General features: G+C 45.4%; 1 protein-coding gene across 1 annotated transcript in view; it reads left to right on the top strand.

Moving 5' to 3' along the window:
* LOC147729032 (uncharacterized) overlaps nucleotides 1–22973 on the top strand; it is a 325523-nt gene that overhangs the window by 24553 nt on the left and 277997 nt on the right. Inside the window, exons 2-3 of the mRNA XM_086959316.1 lie at nucleotides 15354–15418; nucleotides 16636–16793. Coding sequence (XP_086815442.1) covers nucleotides 15354–15418; nucleotides 16636–16793 — 223 coding nt within the window. The remainder of the gene's footprint in view (nucleotides 1–15353; nucleotides 15419–16635; nucleotides 16794–22973) is intronic.

The raw sequence follows: 22973 nt of genomic DNA, 5'->3' as shown, positions 1-22973 counted from the left end.
CACACCACGACAAGCTAAAAGACCGGGTCAAGACCACCGAAGACTCCCTGCAGGAGTGGGCCCCTGCGCATAAAACATTGGAGGCATCGATGGCGGACGGCCTTGACCGGATACAATCATTGGAACGGAGAGCTGAGGATGCTGAAAACAGGAACCGACGCAACAACATCCGCCTAGTGGGCCTACCGAAAAAAACTGAAGGAGGAGACATGATCTGCTACCTAGACACTTGATTCAAGACGACGGTGGTGCCGGAAGGCCTCTCCCTTTTCTTCACGCTTGAGCGCGCCCACCACGTCCCGGCTACTCCTCAGACCAGGTCAACCGCCTAGACCAGTAATAGCCAAGCTACTGCATTACAAGGACAGAGACTTGCTGCTCCAGAGATCCCGAGATGCGGGGCCATTCCAAGTTAACAATAGCAAGGTGTCACTTTTCCCTGATTACACCTATAAGACGCAGCGGCTGCGGGACTCCTTGTCCATCAAATGGGAACTCAGAACAGAAGGCATACAGTACTCCTTGCTCTTCCCAGCCAAGTTACGGGTGATGCTGGACGGCAAGACGTTGTTTTTCTCTACGTTGGCAGATGCATGGGAATGGTGGGAGATGTACAAGGCGGGCACGTATGGAGCAAAATGCCAGGAGATGGAGAAATGACTACCACCACAAGTGTTGAAATCGCAGAGACTCCGTAGAAGACGACAGGGACCTCGGAAACCCGCGATGTCCCAAACGGAAGGGGGGAGGAGGTCGGCGCTGCAGGCGGTGGTAGCGCTCTCTGGAACTGACGCTTCCCCTTAAAAACTGGGTACAGAATCAGAGGGTCATATCTCTGGCTCGGAAACGGACCAGTCGGAGGTGCACAGCGCCAAAGCCCAAACGTAACACCACAAAACGTTGGAGGAAATACTGAGTGGATGTGTGAGCGGACGTTGTCGGACACTACTGATAACCAGGGGAGTCTATGCTAGGTAATGCGGATGTCTGTTGCAGACTGCGAAGGTTTACAGTTGCTGTTCATGGGGTACACTGGGTGCGGGGGTCTGGGGCTGGCGTAGCTGCCTTCTGGTTAGGAGCCGCACTCCACTAGCCCTTAAGGCAACCGCAGTGACGACTGCAGAATAGGCGGGAGGTTGAGTTGTTTACCAGTGTTTGGATGGGAACCGATAGACTGATATTGGGTCCTGTTCTGGGGGGGTGGGAAGAGGGGATTTTTGGGAATACTATCCACTTGGAACCACTTGTTTCCGTTTTGTTGGGAGGTGGCTTACGTGAGAACCTGAAGAAATGTTGACGAATTTTTACCACTGGCGCTAGAGATAGCAACTGGCTTGCACCGCATCTGTTCCGGGACAATGGCTAATGCAGGCACTTTGAGATGTATGACCTGGAATGTGAGGGGGTTACATACAATGGCGAGGAGACAGAAGGTTCATGCCTATCTAGTCCGTAGGGGAGTGCACATCGCATTCCTTCAAGAAACGCACCTGACAAAACAAGAGGGTTTAGCTCTACAACGCAGATGGCGAGGGCAACTATTTAACACTACCTACTCCGCATTTGCTAGAGGCACACTGATTTGGATCAGGGCAGGTACTCCATTCCAATTGACCAGAGAGACGATAGACCCCGAGGGCCGATACGTGGCCATTGAGGGTAAGCTCAGGGGCAGGGATGTGGCCTTATGCAGTATATACGCACCAAACACTGACCAGCTGTCCTTCCGAACGAGGCTTTCAGGAGCGCTTGCGCACTATCTGACGGGCCCTATAGTGGTAGGAGGGGACTTCAACTCAGTGGCAGACGTTACTCTTGACAGATCTCATCCTCCGCTAGGAGACTCCCTAGTACACAGACTCACTAGAGGGAAAATAGACTGGCAGGTGGGATGGGACCTGATAGATCCTTGGCAGACTCAACACCCCAATGACAGGGACTATTCATACTTTTCTAGTCTACATGACCTACATGTCTGACTTGAGACAATACAATGCTCCTCGTCAGTGATGCCAACTGTTGCTCGAACTGAGTACCTTGCCAGGACAATATCGGATCACAACCCCATGCTAGCTGTTATAGATTGGATGACCGAGACCTCATGCGTTCCAACTTGGAAGCTACGGCCTGAGACATTCGACGATACCCTGTTTCATGCAACACTGGAGGAGGGGATAACCCAGTATTTCGAAGAAAACGCTGGCACATCGACTTCTAGGGCAACGGAATGGGAGGCCTTTAAAGTAGTTATTAGAGGGCACAGTATCCGGAAGTACGCAGGGGCACGTAGAGCTCTGTTAAGTGATCTTGACAAAGCAGAGAATAAACTGAGAGAGGCGGAAGTGGCAAGACCAGGCCACCCTGAACTACAGGAAGCTGTTAAAGAGGCTAGAGAAGCAATGGCAGTCGAGGTGGAATGACTACGTAGTTTCGACTACAAGGCTTATACACTTCAAGCTCACGCTGAGGGGGACAAGGCTGGGACGATACTGGCGTGGCTGGCTAACCCAACTAAACGAAGCTCCTCTATCCTGGCGCTAGAAGGAGAAGAGGGTTGCGCGATACATACTCAAACTGAAATACTACAACGATTTCACTGCTATTATGAAACGATATATAGAAGCGCGCTAGAGAGAGATAGCTCTGACATTGATGCTTTCTTGGAGGGGCTGCTTCTACCACGGCTAGACCAAAATCAGGTGGAAGATCTGGGCAGGGACATAGACCTGGGAGAGATCAGGGGAGCTATTAAACGGATGGCCCGCAACAAAACGCCGGGAATGGACGGACTGCCCATAGAATTCTATAGCAAATATGTAGACCTGCTGGCACCTCAACTCCAAGAGGTGTTAAGGGAGGCCAAGACGGCGGGCCGCTTGCCCCAATCAATGCGAGAGGCGCTAGTGATCCCCTTGTTGAAGTCAGGGAGGGAAAGCCGCAGTACGGATTCATATAGACCATTGTCCATGTTGACTACCGATTATAAAATATTGAGTAACCTTCTGGCGGCCAGACTGCTATAATATGACCGACCTGATCCACAAAGATCAGTCCGGATTCATCCCCAAGCGCAACAAGACTACAAATATCAGACTGCTTATAGGACTACTGGATGACACCCATCCGGAGGCACCTAACCCAATGATCATATCAATAGACATAGAGAAAGCGTTCGACAGCTTAGAGTGGGAGTATTTATATAATATTATGTTACGATTTGGGTTAGGAGACTGATATATCCAATGGATGAAAGTGCTCTATGCCTAGGCAGTGGCAAGAGTACGGGTGGGTCCGCTCATCTCCCAGCAATATCCGGTAGAGCGCGGAACGAGACAAGGGTGCTCACTGTCTTCCCCCCCCCTCTTGTTCGTGCTAGCGATTGAACCCCTCGCGGCGGTGTCCCGGACAGGGAACCATTACAAGGGTTTAATCAACAGAGAGGGACATCAGTTTATTTCCTTGTATGCGGAGGACTTGTTGTTCCTGGAGGATGCAGGAGCGGCGATGGAGGGAGCGGAGAGATTACTAATGCATTTTGGTAACCTCTCGGGACTAAAAGTTAACTGGTCCAAGACCTGCTTATTCCCTGTGAGACTGGGAGAGTCATGTCCTGCCATCCGTCCCTTACTCAAATGGGAGCCCACCTGCCTGAAATACCTAGGGGTATATATATATATATATCTCTCCAGTCTTGCCAAACTTATCCGATAAGAAGGCGCTGACACCATGAATCTGAATCCAAACTCGATTTATTCACTCAATGTCTGCTTAGACGCGTTTCGGCGTTGCCGCCTTGTTCACTACATCTGCATTCAAAATGAGCTCATACATATATACTGTAGAGATATGGGCGTGTCTAACAATTAACACACAGGTTCAAACCAGGTATTACCATGGTTACATTGTGGTAAACCCTGTATGTTGCACAGAGTCTTTTCTCCATCCTTATTAACGAGTATTCATTGCAGAAATATTTTTACAAAAAGAATAAAGATGCGTAAATCACCTAAACAAGTGTTAGAAATAATAATAACAACCTTTTCATCAAAATAGCATGTTACAATTCACAGCTGTTGAAAAGGTAATTTGAAAAAAACATTTGCTGCCATTTCTGTGTTTAAATAATAAGTTGACACTTCTTGCCGCTTTTTTACCCCGAGTGCTTGCCATGGATGTGCCCTTTATAAGGTCCTTACTTGGTAGGCCATCTGGTTTGCCTGTGCATCCCAGTCTCCCATGTGTCATGATGGCGTGTGTACCATGTCAGCGTGTCTGTGTGGGGGTTGGCCGGTTCGCCTTCTATGATCCCCGTTGGTGCCGCGGACCAAAGAATATCCCCGGGTAAGTGCTGCTGCGCGTGTGAACATAAGAGTGTTTCCTACGGCTACAAAGTTGCTAACACATTACCGCCGCCGGCTATGAAGGCAGCTCTAAAGTTCGAAGGCTTAAACTATTGCCTCGCGCTGAACCGTGTTCAGGGTTAATGTGCGCGTTTTTCATACCTGGTATCATGATCGGCTAACAGAATAAATGAATATTAATGCATTTTCGCCGCCGCTACTGTGGCAACACAGTTTCTGAATGCCTGACATTGACACTCGCGCATGCTCGCGTTTTAAAGTTTAGTTTATGAAATACTGCCCTAGTGGGCTTAGCGGCTTGCTTAGTCATGTTATGACCATCGCAAACACTGACATAAGACATAGGTGGAATCTCTACGTTAATGTAGATTGTGTCCTACCCTAGTTGAATTATGTTATAATGTCACATCAACCTATAAGGGCATGGGCAGAAGCATGGTCATACTCTAAGTAGAGCTAGTAATTACAGGATAACCAGGGCAAATTGTGTCTAATTGTGTACTAAAGTGTAAAATTAAAATTAAAAGCTATAAAATGTGCCGTGTGTTCAGACATTTTACTGTGTCTGAAAGGTGCTCTTATGTGCCCATAAGTATCCCGTGAAAAGTGTGGTAGTTGAACTGCAGATGTTCATCGAATGGTACTTGGGGGAAAGGAAGCGCGAAGGGTGTATTCTAATTTCCTTGTTATAGGTGGACACTTAAGGCTTCGTCCGCATTCAGGCCGAATGGGATCTTTGAGTTCAGTAGTATGATATACCTGGACTCCAGGCGGCGCAGTGCCAAAGGGCGATTGCCTCCCCTGACATTTTTGGGAATGCTGTCAATTACAAAATATTTAATGTTTTTAGCATTACCATTGTGGGTTTCATGAATGTGTCTCGCTACGGGGTACGTAGGATCATTGTTGGAAATTGCTCGCAAATGTTGCAAGATCCGTACATGGGCTGGATGAATGGTGGAGCCTACATATCTTTTACCGCATGAACATGCTAGCACATATACTGCGAAGTCAGTCTTGCAAGTGAATGCATCCCTCAAAATGTAAGTTTTAATCCTGAAAGGGACTTGCACTTTCGTAGTGTTCACACCATAGGTGCAGGCTTTACATTTTGAACACTTTTTGAAGCCCCTCTGGGAATCTAACCAGTTTTTGGTCTTTCTAAGAGTAGGCGCATTGCAGACCAATTCTTCTCTCATGGATTTTGCCTTTTTAAATGTAATTAAGGGACTAGTGCCCACCAATTCACCTATGCTTGGGTCTCCCCGGACTAAGGGCCAATGTCTTCTCAGGATTTTTCGTAGGTTACTATGGTATCTGTTGTAACCCGTTATTAATCTGGGAGGGTCCTTACTATTGGAAGCTGTTGTGTTTTTATTGGTGGTTTTGGGGAAGATCAGATCTTTCCTATTCTTTCCTTTACATTTTTCATCAGCTCTTTTGCAACTGCTGCTGGTATACCCTCTATCCCTGAGTCTTTCAAACAACTCTTGTTTGGCATTGGAGAGCCCTTCTTCTGTGCCACAATTTCGTGTCATTCTAAGGCACTCAGCATAGGGAATTGATTGTTTCAGTGGTGTGGGATGGAAACTGTGTGAGTGCAGAAGGGCATTCCCTGCGGTAGGCTTTCTGTATGTGCGTGTCTGTATTTTGTTATCCTGTACATATAATTCTAAATCAAGGAATTGGATAATGGCATCATTGGTGTTACATGTAAACTTAAGGTTCAGAACATTTTCATTTAGAGCCAACACAAATCTTTATGCTTCTTCGACACTGCCCTGCCATAAGATAAAAATATCGTCAATGAACCTTTTGTACATCACCACATTGTTTTGCATGATATCTTTATGCTGTACTCTCAGAACCTGCTCCTCCCACCAGCCCATATGCAGATTCGCATAGCTGGGGGGGAAGCAAGTACCCATGGCTGAGCCCTGGAGCTGTTTATAATGGAGTCTGTCAAAGATAAATACATTATTTGTCAAACACCACTCAGCCATTTCCAATAACATTTGTGTGTGGTGGTATAGTTCAATGGGTCTGTTTCCAATGTAGTATTTCATGGCATTGAGGCCATCTCGGTGTCTGATACTGGTGTAAAGTGATTGGACATCTAATGTCATGAACCTGTAGTTATTGTGCCAATCAATGTCAAAGATTTTTGCCAAGAAATCACTGGTGTCTCTGATGTAGGCAGGGAGTTTTTTGACTTCTGGTTGAAGGAAAGAGTCAAAGATACTTGTTTTCTCAAATAAACTACCAATCGCTGATATAATCGGCCTCCCAGGGGGTGTTTTCTCATTTTTGTGGACCTTGGGTATTAAATACAATTGAGGCGTGATCGGGTAGTCGTTCATCAAGTAGTTGAACTCGTCTTTACTGATGAGACCCATTCCCTTCCATTTATACAATTCATTGTGGAACTTTTCCTGGATACCGACATTGTGGGTGGGGCTGACCCTTACATAGCAATCCTTATCTTGTAGTTGGGTCTGAGCTTCTTGATTGTACATTTGGAGGGGCCATAGTACCACGTTGCCCCCCTTGTCTGACCATCTAACTACTATGTCTGACCTGGATTTTATTTTTGTCATTAAGTTGTTATATTTCCTTCTGTGGTCTTGATTCTCTTTCCAATATTCTTTTGTGCTTTGCAGAGACAAGTCTTTTAATTCTTTAATCACGTTGTCAGAAAATAGGTCTAGATTATTTATATATATATATCACACAGCAGCGGATATGCTGGAGGGAAATGTGGGCTGATGCATGAGAGCGTTGAAGGGTAGCATGGCCTTCTGGGCCACCCTGCCGCTCTCGGTCACGGGCTGCATCTCCCTATTGAAAATGATAGCACTACCGTGCCTTCTATATTACTTCCGCACACTACCTGTGTGGATCCGCAGTTCCACCTTCCGACAGCTAAAATCATAGCTGACCTCATTTATTTGGGGATCGGGTAGGAGCAGAATTGTGCTAACAACGCTCACCCATCCGAAAGACTAGGGGGGCTTAACGGTCCCAGACTTTGAGCTTTATTATCTAGCAGCTCAGCTGCAACTTTTCACGCAAGAAGTAGCAAGGGTCTTTCGAGGTCCAGAAAATGATAGAGAAGGAGGTACCCCACAGCATGTCCTTACTTATATAAACCTACAGCAGCGGCTAGCCACTAGTGACTTAACGCTTGAAGAGAAGATGTTCCGGCGGGCGGGCCGAGCGGGCGTGCGACATCCTTACGCACCTGAGATTCCTCTCGGAATGAAAACTGCGCTACCTCATGGAGGAGATTGGTCGCAATTACAGGTTTGGGAAGACGCGGGGCTGCAGGTTCTTGGCGATTTTGTATGAGGATGGGGCGCTATTGCCGTTCCAGACATTCCAAGTGCGGTTTGACCTCCCGAGAGGAGGATACTGACTACATGCAGCGGTCACTAGAGCTACCAGTGTTACATTGGTTTCCGCACACTCCCAAAAATAGGACCACTAGCAAATTGATAGACATGGGACTTTTCCTGGCCAAGAGAGAAATCACGAGGCTCTGGAAGACTAGATCAGGTCCCACGTACAGGAGATGGCACAACAAATTACTTAAATGGGCCGCTAGTGAAAGCACACTCAGATACCAAATGGCACATCGAAGACTACACAATAAGGTGCTGGAGGCAGCAGCTGCTTGGGAAGCATTAGTACAGGCCTTACGCGACTGTACCTCGCACGATGAGGAGGAAGGGCCTGACGCTGACATTGACAATCCCCAAGGCACGCCAGGCACATCACATGGTTAGACACTTCTTTGATCCTGACCACACCCACAGATGGGGACTAGACAAGCTCGCAGGCGCAGGTGGTGAAATTCAGGGGGGAGGGTTGGGTAGTTGAGAATAAGTTATAAGTTCAAGGGGGAGGGGAATGGTTTTAAGTGAAAGGGGAACAATTAAAGCGGGGAATAAAAAAGGAAAAGCGGACATGGAAAACCTTAAAACTGATTACAGATTGTTGTGGTACTCTTGCTTCTATCATCTAAACGCTTAACCCCGCCAGCCCTCTGGGATGTGGGCTTAGTGGCTGTGTACGGAATTGAATAGAGCCCAGAGTACTGTTGAAACCAGAGATAGCAGTTTTGTATGGAAGAATTGCGTGACCTGTAACTCTGCATTAAAAATCACTTTGGAAAAGAAAGGTTGGAACCACATTTGGAAAAATACACTTTTCCTACAGTGTTCACATCTTCAAAGGATTTTTTTTCAATTTTCACCATACCTTCTAAAGTTTTGGAATCTTTGTTGCAAATGTTTTGGCAGATGTATCTTCCCCTATTAAACTTGGAATGAAAGACATATCTGTCCATTAAGGTAAATGGTTCCCATAAGGCTGCATGAACAGTTATGCCAGTTTCATTCCAGTTTCATTTTACCTTCTAGGTAACCTTATATTAACCTCCCCACCATTTACCGGGAAAGTTGTTTTGTCCTTTCTCTGTGTCCTCTGTGAAATTTACTATTCTGTTACACGGTATCCCACATAGTAGAGCAGTTTCCAAAAACACAAAAGAAATCTTGGTATATGGCTCTGCACCAGGCATCACATCTACATAGTAGATGACAATCACTACAGCAAGTAGAAGACAAGTCTCCTCAGGTGCGATGTTGCAGCAATCCCCAAAACAGAATCTGCTTGTTGCCAATGTTATAATTTAGACTCTTTCCAAATAAGATGCTAAAAAGGTTTATTCATAATATTACGTACCATAATCTTCTGTTAAAGCATCAATTAATTCAGCTTCGTCCAACTGCCTAATGAGAATCGTAGAGCCATACAAGTCAAATGATAAGAAAGGACAACATATGAATATGAAAAAAAGGTATTCAGTTCATGTGATATTCTGTTAGAATATAATAGAATCTTAGGAGATAAGTAGAAGGGGAATGCACAGATATTGTACCTACTTTACAGGTACAATAGGTACACAAGGTACACATTATATGCCTTTTGAACCTCTATTCCTTGATTGTTTCACATTGTGACGCTTGATTAAGCCCTGAAAGACCATGTTGTGTCCTATATGAAGACTTTCATCCTAATTCCAATAAAAATATGAACTAATACAAATACCTTACTTCCGGGATTAGAATAATTCCCATGAGTTTCATAGTTCTTGAGAGGAATTATTTTTAAAAACTGCTGTTGCATCACAATCACAAATGTGGTGCTTCTTCAAGTCAGCAAGAAGCATCTACTAAGTTTGAAGTTGATGATAAAAAAGCAGTACTCAGAATGGCAATTTACACCATGCCTTATTAGTATTTCTTTCAGCAAAAGAGCATGCACAGAGTGGGATGGCAGCGGAATAGCACTAGATGATGCACAAAGAGTTTGAAAGATTTAAGATTTACTACAATTTTCTTTTATCAGCTAGTGCACAAAAGTTGGCTTTAAATCTAGATCCAAATGTGCGTATTTCACTCATGAAATTGTTATTTGTAATTGCAATTACCCGGAGGTTTAAATGCTACATAAAGTAGTGGTGGTAAGAGGGCAACCTTGTTTCACTCCTTTCAATATTTTGACAATTGGCCATAAATTCAGACCTTAATCAATTCCCATTATAAAAGTTATTATATCAAGTCTTCCCTAGCAGTTTCTTCAAAAATCATTTATTGAAGGGAGAGCCACAAAGTATTCCATGTTGTGATCAAAGGCTTTTTCAACTTTTGTATTTGTTGGCTATTTAGCATTTGCTGAGCATTTTTCTAATCATTCTACTCCTGTCTCTTTATAATAAATTATGTTGTCTCGTTGTAGATCAGAGTTTGCAACCTTCCTTATGGTGTATTTGCCAACATTTCTGTAAATATTTGTGATATCCTTTGACAAGTGGGATGAGTCTATACCTTGTAGACTCCAGAGGGTCTTTACGTGCTTTAAGGAAGCGTATGACAGATTCTTTATACTTGGTTAGAAGCCGCCTTTCTACAATATTGATTTCCTATAGGTCTCGAATAGACTACATAGACTAAAAGGGCTCCTCCCTATCTCGCCACACATAGGCTGCCCGATTATGCTGCTACATTCATGGTTCACTGCCTCCTCCAGTTGAAGCATCACCCTATTTAGAGACCAGAATTGGACTCCGCTGGACTTTATCATCTTTGGTTTGCTCTGTCAACAGTGGTTGCCAGGCCATGGTTAAGGGATGTTCTGCAGGAAGTGATCCTTGGTTTTGCTTCCTTTCAGAATGCATCTTAATTAAGAGTGCAGGGACTTCTCATACATAAAGCTTCTTTGATGCAGACTTGAATTAGTTACCAAGCTGCCAAATTAGCTGGATTAAGTAACGGTCCATCTAAGGCAGAGGCAAGCGTTGGATGTCTTTAAAATTAAGACAAGAAAATAGAAGCCCAAGAGTGTGGCCTTTAGGGTATTCGTGAGTAACCTAGAAGCTCTTCTAGGTAGGTGAACACAACTGAAAAATCTCCTGTCTTTTTGCATGGGAGGAGCAGTCTGGGGTGGAGGGTGATAAAACAGAAGAGGGAGGGAAAAGATCCATTTAAGGCCAAGTAATTGGCCTACATCAACAGTGTAGCTGCGAGGGACTGACTTAGTGGGACTCTCTCAGGAATGGCTGCAACAGACGGTGCAGAGATCTGTTAATAGTTCTTATTTGGCGTACCTGCCTACTTACGGTTTCGTTTTTTGCTATCGTTACAATGTTTTCTTCTACAATCCAAGTTTATTGGTCATAATGTTCTTGTCTTTAAGAACACAGGTAAAGGGCTGAAAAATATATAATACAAAATTACTGTTATTCAAATTGTTTGTGGTGTCTGATGTGGTTTAGGCAGAGCAAAAATTTGTTAGACCAATTCATGGTGCAAAAGGCTACGTTATTTCACAAACAAAAAGATAAATAACGGTGATGGATCAAGCCCTGATCTTTGGACTGGGTAAAAGTGGTCTGCTTAATTCAGACACTCTGTTCATCACCACCCCCTTTTCTGAATCGTTTTTGGCCACTATAGGTGTGGCAGGGTATACTCAGACATGAGTCCCTTTCTCACTGCACCATCAGGATTCAAGCAAGCCGGGCCGAAGACGGCTGAAATGCCAGAAACCGGTCCCCGGTAGCTTGTCTCCTTTCTGGTGAAGAATTGGCTTGGTAGTTTAGTCTGCCCTGTTCCCATGATGCACTGGGCCAGGGACAGACTGATTTGCATATAGCCAGGTTCTGAGCTGGGATGGTGCAGTGAGATAAATAACGGTGATGGATCAAGCCCTGATCTTTGGACTGGGTAAAAGTGGTCTGCTTAATTCAGACACTCTGTTCATCACCACCCCCTTTTCTGAATCGTTTTTGGCCACTATAGGTGTGGCAGGGTATACTCCGACATGAGTCCCTTTCTCACTGCACCATCAGGATTCAAGCAAGCCGGGCCGAAGACGGCTGAAATGCCAGAAACCGGTCCCCGGTAGCTTGTCTCCTTTCTGGTGAAGAATTGGCTTGGTAGTTTAGTCTGCCCTGTTCCCATGATGCACTGGGCCAGGGACAGACTGATTTGCATATAGCCAGGTTCTGAGCTGGGATGGTGCAGTGAGATAAATAACGGTGATGGATCAAGCCCTGATCTTTGGACTGGGTAAAAGTGGTCTGCTTAATTCCAGTGATGAAGCCGGCGAAGATGTTTCTTGGCTACGTCCCTGAACAATCTGACCCCTGTGGATCATTCACCTCTAGGTGAAGTATGTTATGGGGACATGGTTAGTGTATGAACACTGCAGTTGCCACTTTTGTCCATAGAATTTTATGTTGAGTCCCATTTCCAATGAAAACTAGAAGACTGACATCTTCAGCTGGTCAGTAGACCTATTGCTGCATACAACCGGGAATTCCAACCCAACTGAAGGGGATAGTTTAATCGCATCTCAGAATGCAAAAGCAAGTGGAATTATGCCTAAGTCAGCTATGCCTTTTAAGTGTCTGTAAAGTGCCTCTAAGATAATTCTAACTTAGTCTTTGAAAGAGTGAACTCGGCACTCTTCTTGTGCGAAACTTTTCTACATTCTTCTTGTGCATAAAGCTCAGGATGGCGCCATGTGGGGGTTACTTGGATAGCTTCCGTGATTTGCCAGATTCCTTTTGTGAAGCTGTAGAATTAAAAAAAATAGGAGTTCCTATTTGGAGAAGGCATGGGCAGACATTTTCTTTTTGCAGAATCCGCATCTTCTCTTCTGATGAAGCATTAGGTTAATTCTCTGATGGGCTCCCTCCTACCTGCTCTTTGGTTTCATGTTGGCTTGCACGTTACACTGAGTATGTAATCGATAGGACCTGTACAAGGAGAAGGCCTATTTTCAGAACTCCCCCTAGTTCTGAATAAGCACGTTTTTCTCTGGCACAAGTGTACTACCCAGGAGGCCCGCATGTTGTACTCTTGAATACTAACCATGGGAATTTGAGGATGAATTTATCCTGAGCCATGCCTAACTTGCTACACTTTGTATGCCCTTGTCATTGAAGTGCACGCTAAGTGCAGTCACATTTATACTGCTAGTGGATTATCAGGCTAAGAATTCAGAATGCAAACCAGTATTGTGGCTCACTGGTTAGAGGCGGCAGACCCGACAGCAGAGGACGGCCCGGGGCCAGGGTTCGATTCCCGGCGCGGCAGGTTTCTGGACCAGGGTCAGCGGACTCGATAATTCTCTCGCCTCGGTGCCCACTCTGATCAGCGATCACACTCGGCAACTCTGGGCATTAGCTTGCCTCATCTTCACTAACGGCCCCACCAGACCGCCGGGGATGCCTGGTCTCACCCTGGAGATACCCATTAAGGGACCATCTCTCAGGGAAGCCAGGCAGGGTTTCGTAGCGGTCGAAGCGCCTTGGGACCCTACGGGTAAGTAGTGCGCTATATAAATGCCTATACATACATACATACATCTGTGTTAATCTAGAAAATTATTCTTTTGTCCTTCAGCATTCCTTGTTGACCGCTCCTGACTCTACTATTGCACAGCTCCATCATCTCGGTGTAGCAGAACATTACACATTTGCTTTGTGGTTCGCTAGCCTGTAGGGCTTTTCAAGCAACCACTAATCTTCATATTGTCTCACTGGTCAAGAAACCTTTACCCAACTCCAAGTTTGCATGAAGGTACATTTTCATGTAGATTGGCGTCCTCTTTTCTATGGTTGCCCTTGAACCGTAATCTGCCTCTTTTTTAGTTTACAGTTTAGAGGATTTTTTTTAATCGGCACAGAAGCCTCTTGTCCAAACCAACACTACATCTCCCACAAACAAAAATCTGCATCTACTCCGAGAGTAGGATCTGTTGTAACCTGGAGTAAATGTATCCATTAATTTGCAGGTCTTGTTCTATGCTTTTTGTTAAAAACTAAATATAAAATAAAAGTTTGAAACACCACTACGGAGTGCCTGGATGGCCGAATAGCAAGGCTACCTTCAATAATTCTATCTCACGCCTCTTCTGACACCTCCCAGCACTCCTTGACTCTGTCTCACTTGCTGGTTGTTTGAGATCTGCTTTCTCCCTTTGTCATGGTTTTCATATCTTTCCCTAATTCATCCTGTTTTGCTTTTCTGCCTTTTTTCTCTTTTCCTGTACTTGACATTCTGATGAACAGGTCCCCAAAGGAGGTGCCTGTGAACACCGCGTGCAGCCACATGTAGTAGTTGCTTATTTTCTCAGTCAATTATTTAATGATGAAGTTTGAAGCCTTCACAGTAAGTCACTCCTATCCTTGAAGAGGAATAATGGTTTCCAAACCTCTTTCTTGCACAGAGATCTCACCAGAAAAGCGGGAAAGCTAGAATTGAAAGGAGTGCGAGAGTAAGGAGTGGGGAATGACCACTCACTTCAGTAACCAGAGCATTCCAGCTCCACCACATGGCTGGGGACAATGATGATTGTGTGGCCTATACGTGGCACATGATTGTACAATCCCCGAAGGAGTAGGTTTCATGCAACAGGTTGGAGAACTGCTTCTCAGTTGGATGGAGGGGTCTGTAGACAAGTACAAGGTATTGATAATTTATGTTGATTGCTGTGGGCAAATTTATTCTCTAGGCTACACCAAGGAACCATAGCTCCTGACGGAAATAACTGCAGTGAAAATACATAGGATGAAATGGAGTGCCTTGCTATCAATGATACACTGGTCTGCAGTCAAGTGAAGTCTTGGCAGGACTGGGCTGAGAAGGCTCAAAGGTCTGTGGCACATAAAGTAGTGTGTCGGGCAGTAGCATAGCTATCAATAGTGCAACGGGGACAGTGAACTATACTCTAGGTGGTCTGATAGTTCTACTGCAACCCAATTATAGCACATATATCCGATGAAAGAGTGTGAATTCCCCACTTTCCATGCCTGTATTAGGTCTGTTGCGCCCTTGGTAGGTCAGTGGTGCCAGGCTGACATGCCATAAACAATTCTGTGCCAGCCCTGCTGGCCAGAGTCGCCAGCCTTGAGGGTAAATCCTCGTGACTCAATGGACCAGTACCAGTCTGTCGAGGCCGGCTATCCTAGTTAACTCGGCCCCTTATCAAATAGTAGTAGGAAATGGTCTGGCCCATAGAGCTCTAAGGGGCTGGTCTTCAAGATGAGAATAGATACAGATGGCACTGCTTACTTTCCTATAAAAGAGTCCAACATTGATGTACAAGGGCTCCATCAATACTAGTTTTTACCATATGCACAAGTAGTATATTTACCTACAATTAATCTAAATTGTGATCATCTACATTTTTTGTAGTAAATCTGGAAAAGACTGGCATTGATCAGGTCCCCATGATTCATGTCAACAAGAATCCTTAACTACCCTCCATTTTGATTCTTCTGTTCTTCACATGCAGGAGAATGGGGACTACTGTGCAACTCGAGCTCCAGCTTGAATCTCTGCTAATCAGAATCACATAGGTGACTTTTAGGCATTCTAAGAATGAATGCTTACTTTGCTACTGCCTTTTATTTTCCAGATGAACACATTTTTTTCTGCCAAGTATGGTATTAACTATTTTGGGACGAGGATAAAAGACTTTCGGTAAGTACCTTAAGATTATTTCCACTCACTTAAGTATTGCATGCACTGTAGTTAAAATGGGGGTCTGCGTAGTATATTGTGCACTCCATCCTATATTTTCTTGTCTGTACTGGGGGTCTTGCACAAGTTGCCACCTCCCTTGCATTTCACTGAAGGTGCGATGAGCGGTTTACACTTAAACTGTCTTCTTTTGAGGCTGTACACATTGTGTTATGGGCCAAATGACTTCTTTTCACAGGGTCAGATAGGGGATGGTGTTGCAAGAGTACTAATAGTTTTTCACTGGGCTGGACTGGTGATGGTGCTATAAGAGTATAAATACAGTTTTTTTTATGGGATGGATTGATTTTGTTATAAGAGTATTAATACTGTTTTCATGGGAATGGACGACGTATGCACTGGTGCAGGAATCCTTTTCAGTGGGGTGCAGGCGTATAGGTTCACCCCACTAAAGGCATATGGGCAATGTGAAAGTATGTACTGAAAGCACAACAAACTCTGGCATAAAAATGCATTTGAGGGACCCCATGATTGTTCATTCCTTTCAAAACTGTCAAGTTTTATGGGTGCTGCAGCACCTCCTGCACACTGGGCTTATGGTGTTACAAGAGTATTAATACTGTTTTCACAGCGCTGGACTGCTGATGGTGCTACCAAAGTGTAAATACGTGTTTGCTGTATTTTTTATGCAATGGACTGCTGGTGTTGTAACTAGTATTAATACTAGTTTGTCGGGGATGAATGTCTTATGGTGTAACAAGAGTATTAATGCTTTGCCGGGGAAGGATGTAGGATGGTGTAAAAAGGATATTAGTACTCGGGGGTGGACTGGTGGTGTTACAGTTGTATTAATGCTCTGTGAGACATTCAAACAATGGTAGGCTGAAAGTGAGATTGAAACTCTCAGCTCTGATCCATTCTCTGTGGTTCAACAAGTGACCTGCAGTTTCGTTACTTGTAATGGGTGTTGGGTGACTGTTTCTATTGTTGGGCTCAACATTGTCGGATGAGAGAATTTGTGAAGGTGAGTTATGTCCTCTCTGAACCTATTTTTTCCACCTCGTCTTTGTCATGGTGTTGAAAGATTCCTGGCATTTGCACTCTTGGGTGTGTTGGAGCCATGCAGCTTTTCACTAGGCATGTGCTGTTGGACATAGAGGGTCAACCAACGTCAACCGCATCCTGTATTGATTCTACTCTTCTCGCTTCCCTCTCAGGAATGGTTCAGTGATTGCACAGCTAGATGTTCTCTTTCGGAACAACGTTCTGCCCCCATCTAGTTCAGATGTGGTGCGCACTGTGGTCACCGAGGCAACCAGGATGACTGAACCCAAGTACAAATGGAGGATCGCCCCACCAAGTGTGGAGTCAAATGGTAAGCCTTCCTTTAAGCTTCTGGGGGTGCATAGGTTCAGTCTATGAATGTGTATTGCTTGCAAGCTGACCCTCCTGCAATGTTCCTCTTTAAAGCCAGGGCCTCCCTGTGCCAGCGGAAGTCTATTTACTGTATGTTAGTTTCTTCTTCATTGATGCATTCCCTACTTGTTCTGTTAATGTTTTTAATGATAAAATACCCACTGCACAAATCCTTTCCTAACCATTGCTTCTAAAAGTCCTATGTTGAAAAATATCACTCTTGTCTAGCTGCCTTTTAGAGTTAGTATTGTTCCAGGTAATAGAATGTAAGCATAAATTCTGCAATGTGCTAATTCACACCCTTTTTAAGTATGGCCAAAGACCATTTTGGCAGTCTCGGTACTCTTGTGTAATGAAACAAATATATGAATCGAGAGCAAACGTTTCTAGGCTTTTAGCGATCTCTCCATCAATTGGACTGATTTACTATGGAACTCTGGGCCGATGGACCTGCTGAGAAATGTGGGGGGAGAAATAACTCCTTAAAACAGACCACAAGATGTTAGAAAGCTGACTCTGAAGAATCACAGACTTCGAATTCCAAGTTAGTGTGTTTATTACAAAGCAAATAACAACTGAATGTACAAGCACCTCATGACTAAGTTATATAAGTAGTACATGGGTACTAATACAAATCCAAACCTACAAGCTAATGTTATGTGATGTTTCATAAACAGAATGGCAACCTCCAGAAACAAAACGCAGACCGATTGCCCCACGTCAAGATCAGTCTTCATCTGTGGTGAATGAATAAAAACCATTAATCTGTCCCTTCACTACTGTGGCATCTCTACTTGGCATTCCCCAGGCAAGATCAGGAAAAGGTGTCCGCGCATTAAGACCTCCTAAGAAATACTCGCGTTGTATGGGTCAAGTAGAACGAGCTCTGAAGAGTTGGCTGAGATGCTCCTTCAATCTCCGGACTCAACACCCAGGGCACTATCCACAATACAAAACACAAACCTAGAACATGCCCACAGATCACCTCATGTTGCTGGACCCTTCTCATAGGCGATTTTCCATTTGGTGTCGACTTTCAGCTCCTCGCTCGATAGACCTCGATTCCCAGACCTCCCTCAGTGAGATGAACAGTCTCCCAATTATCAGCGTTTCTTACACACAGTATCTTCTCCTCACTGAGTCTAACTCTCATAAAACAAGACGTTTTTCTAACAAAGACTTTCTCCACCTGCAACAGAAACATCAGAACAAATTGAACATGCACGCGTAATTCACTAGCAATCCTAACCTAATAGCTTCCATGGAAATACATTCCAGTCCTACAGAAATCAGCCAAGAGTTCCACAGTAAATTGGTAGGAAGGAACTCTGCCTCATCACTTCTGCTCGCTAAAGTATACCACAATAGGACAGCAGGTGAGCCCAATGTAGCCAATGCACTCTTGCACTGTAAGCAATGACATTTTTTGTTATCACATGTACACCTCCGCTTTTAAAAGTGCAGTGTCATGGCTGACGGAAGGATACTAAATACATTTTATTTAAAGTTTTACATGAACACAACCATAAGCGTGCACTCAGTAGCCAGCATAGGAATACTTATACAGTGGCAGTAGTTCAGGACATTGGCCCGTCCGTAGCACCCCCCACTCCCATCTCTGTAACTAGGCGTTAAACATTTAAGACATTCACTCCTCCCCATCAAGATTTGCAGAATTTCCCCCGGTGGTAGCACTTTGTGAGCCCATCTGGGGACCATCGGCCAACAACTCATGACCGAGCTCCCTCCAAAGCCTTAATGCATCCTCTAGTTTCTCATCTCTGCAACACCTTCATGTGCACCACCTCGGCTAATGTCCATTCACGCACATCCCGAATCCATGCAGAGATCTCCAGTGCCCACACCCCCATCCATACTATTGCAACTCTGTGCTTTACCAGGACCAGCAAAAGTTGCTATAGCCTATACATCTTGCTTGTCTTTGCTCTTACTTTATCAGTCCTAGGAGGCAGTGTATTGGTGTTAAGGGGCCATGTGAACAATAGAGTTCAATTATCTCTACCTCTGAAGTTACTGACTGCAGGACATTCCCATGCCAAATGCAAGAAATTGACCTCTGGCACATAGGACATGAATTGGACCTGCCAGGGGCCATGCGATGTATCCTTTCCATGGTCATGTACGTACGATGTGCGTAGTTGGTGTATTAATCAGAAGCGAGCATTTCAGGAGATAGTGTGTGAGTGCACCTACCACCCCTATCTTCCAATGACTCCTCCAGTTCCACATTCCAAGCCACAAATGAGACGGTGGGCGGCTGGGGGTGGAGCACTGGAGTGCTTGCCCTATAGAACGATGATATAATACGCCTGCCTGACCCACACAGGAGTATAATATCTAGTGTGTGGAAGCTGTAGAATCAAAGGATACGTGGGCCATATTTCTTTAAGTATATAAGCTATGGTGGTGTACTGTACGTGTTGTCCTTGCCCTGGTCCAAATTTTTACAGGCCTAGTCGAATGTGACAACGCTCTCACCAGGGTACAAATCAGCAAGTGATTCACACTCCACTCCTGCCATGTCTGAAATAACATGTTCGCTACCCCTCTCCGGACCGGCGCCAAATCCCATGCCAACAATTCCCGATGGACCGCGGCATGTCTCAAAATTCACTCCATGAATTACTGCCACACATGCTGACTGGCTAGCTACATTCGGTGCTGCATCGGAGGCATCAAAGGCACCCGAGACCCCGATGAATAAAGCCGTCGGGTCAGTGGCGAGTACTCAGTCATGAAGGAGCCATTTCTCGCAGTTATCCCCCTCTGCAAACCACCTAGCGGCATGCTGCAGTTGAGCAGCATAATAGTAAAGCTCCATTCTGGGAGCCTCAAGTCCACTCTGCTGGGCTGACAAGCCCAGAAGAGGTCTATCAATATGGAGTCCAGGGCCCTGAATATTCATCTAGGTATTGGGCACAGCTTGTTCTGTAGCATATAAAGGCAACGAGGCAGTACCACCATTTTTGCGATTTCTAACCTGTCCATTCAGAAGAGTGGAGAAGTGTTTCAGAAGCCGACTGAGCCCCAAATGCGCCCATCATTTTATAAATATTGAGTTCTAATACTTGGGAATCCTCACCTGCCACCTGTATGCCCAGGAACCTGAAGTACCCAGTCTCCCACCTCAAGCCCAGTTGGGGGAGAGACTCTATGCAGTGGCAAGCTAAACAAGCCAGGGGATACGCCAAAGATCTTAGCCTATTTAGGCAAGGCCCAGAACATCCGCCACAGTCCTCTAGCACCCGTAGCAGTCTTGGAACGACTTCCTGGGGCGAGGAGATGTATAGTAATGCATCATCTGCATACAAAAATATTACCTGGGATGTCCCGCCAAAATTGATACCCCAACAGGCCCGATCCCGTGCACCCAGATCGCCAGGGGCTCTATTGCCAGGGCAAACAGTAGTGGCGAAAGCGGGCACTTCCCCCTCTTCTACCTCCACTCACCTGATCTTCTGTATACCAACCGGTCTCTAGCGGTAGGTGCCATGTATAGGATCTGCACCCATTGTCTAAAACGCAGGCCAAACCAAGCCACTCTGAGCACCTACAACAGATACCCCCAATCCAGTCGATGTCGATGGCCTTTTCCCAATCTATAGAAACTATGGCTAAGTCCTTGTCTGTCATACTTCATGCAGAATGTGGGATAACCTCCTGATATTCATGCCCGTATTACGGGTTGGTATGAACCCACATTGATCTTTATGTACAAATGAGTCATGAGAGTGGCCAGTCTGGCAGCCAGGATTTTGCATAATATTTTAACATCCAAGTTAATCATAGTAAGGGTTTGGAATGCGGAGGGATCCGGATTGTCCCCCCCCCCTAGCTTAAGGAGCGTAAAGATTTCACCGTTGCACATTGAGGGGGGTAGCGCCCCCACCTTGATGCCCTGCTCATATACTTGCAGAAGAGGTTCCACAGGCTGTTCTGAGTAGGCCTGCAAAAAAGCCATTGGAAACGCATCTTCCCCAGGGGCCTTAGATCCCGGCATTGCTCAAAGTGTCCCCTGTACTTAAGCTGTGATTTGGGTGTCGAGCACCTCCACACCTTCAGGCGAGAGTTGCGGAAGAGCCAAACTCTCAATGAATGGGCACACCTTTCCACTATTACTCCAGGGTCTGAAGTATAGACCCGCTGTAAGTGTTGCTGGAACACCTCCAAAATGCCAGCCCTGGTATGGACAAGTCTCCCTCCCTCTGCTTTCAAAGTGTGAGCCTGCTCCCTCCATAACATCCAAGCCAGCAAGCAACCTCACTTGTCACCCTCAGAATGCAACTGCTGGCGGTAACTCGTCAGTATGTACTTATCTAGCCCATCCCAGATGTCAGCTGTACGCTTGCGCTGTTCGTGTTTCCTCTTGTCTGCGTCCGGGTCGGTTCGGCTAACCGCCTGTATGGCAACCAATGTCTTCTCCAGTATTAGGGGTGTCTTTCATAGATTCACATGCTTGAATATTCCCCGTCTAAGTGGGAGTCCCACGGTACATAAAATAGCAGTAATATATGCAAATATAAGTAAAATTATTATAATATAAATGCATAAACCTATATAAAATACAGTAAAATATCCAGAAAACTCAAAAGTACCAAAGAACAGAATAGGCCCACAGAAAGCCTAAGGGAGAAACTCAACTTGGTAACATATCAATGTCATTATGTTTTGGTCCAAATTCCAGCCAATCAGGCTGTAGCTCCCTCTAGAACCTTCTCCTCAGAAGCCCAAGACCTCAGATTTTCTACCACACGTCGTGTGAAGGGAGTCTCCCTGAGCTCTGCTCAGTTTTTCAACTTATTTAGCTGTATTTTCAACTCTTAATGTCTTCAAGGAAATCTTTGTTCAGATCCTGTCCATCCTGTGGAAAACTGTCTTTTTCATGAAGATCCACACAGTAAATGTATTTACTGTCTCTACCCTGACCATGAAGTGAAGACCTGTAAGTACTGTCTTACTTTTCCACCTAAAACTTTAAGGGACAGAGAGGCCCGTCTCCTTCTGTGGCTTCAGAAGTTGAAGACAACGGACGCTGTGGTCTCTGAGTGTCTCTTCTTTTCACTCAAAGACCTCTCAGAAATGTTGGTCGGAGACTGAGATTCCTTCTCCTTTTCTAAAGAAAGAGAGACTTGTTGATGTTTCTAAGGTTGTCTCCCCACAGGATTTACCTCCACATGCGCCTACGAGACCTGGTTCTCTGGCGTCATTGTCCAAAGCCATGCCTTCATCCTGTAAAATGGGCATTGGCTCGTCGACGGGCTAGTCGACGCGTCCGTCGACGACGACGAAATTCGTGGATGCTGTCTCCACGTCGACTACGACTTGCTCTATGTCCTCGAACTACGTCCACCTAGTCGACGACATCACATGAGGTGAGTTTTATTACCTCTGTTTTGAAGATCTCGTCTACGGCTGCTAAATCCACCTTGTCGACGAAGATTCAACAGTCGACGCGCCTTTCGTCGACGCACTCCTCGTCGTCGACCAAGACTTCTACATAGTCGATGGGTCGTCGCCCGTCGACGGGACCTGCTTCGTCGACAACTACCTCGTCGAGGACTACCTTACCGTCTACGACGGCTTCGTCGACGGCTTTCACTTCGTCGATGGTCCACCCTTCGTCGACGGGACCATCTTCATCAACTAGCAAGTCCATTGCCTCGTCGACGGTGCCGTCGACGGAGAAAAAATCTACGTCGACGAAGCCTAAGACACATCCGTCGATGGAAATCCTTGTCTGTGGACACAGTGCAGACTCCTCAACCGGCTGTTGACTCTTCCATCGCCACGTCGACGGGCTCGTCGACGCTGCACCACTCTTTAGCCACAGCTACCACCTTCACAGTGGTTACTGCTTCTACGCTGCGACGCGTGCCTCTAATTCAACTGAGTCCAATTAAGAGTGGTTCTACACTTCCTGACAAGTTATTTCAGTCTGCGGACGAGGACTCCAATGATGATTCAGAGCACGATAATGCCTTTGGTCAAGCGACTAGTCCATCCGAGCTACACACTAAGTGCCAGGATTATGATGAGGAGGACGAAGAGTACGTCGAAGATGGGACAGAACTTTTTCCAGTACATACGTCGGAAGCACTTATGTCAGGCCAAACGACAC

The sequence above is a fragment of the Lissotriton vulgaris genome, chromosome 2_2, assembly GCF_964263255.1.
Source record: "Lissotriton vulgaris chromosome 2_2, aLisVul1.2, whole genome shotgun sequence".
NCBI lineage: Eukaryota > Metazoa > Chordata > Amphibia > Caudata > Salamandridae > Lissotriton > Lissotriton vulgaris.
The sequence above is the reverse complement of the archived record's forward strand: the minus strand, read 5'-3'. Positions and strand labels throughout refer to the sequence as shown.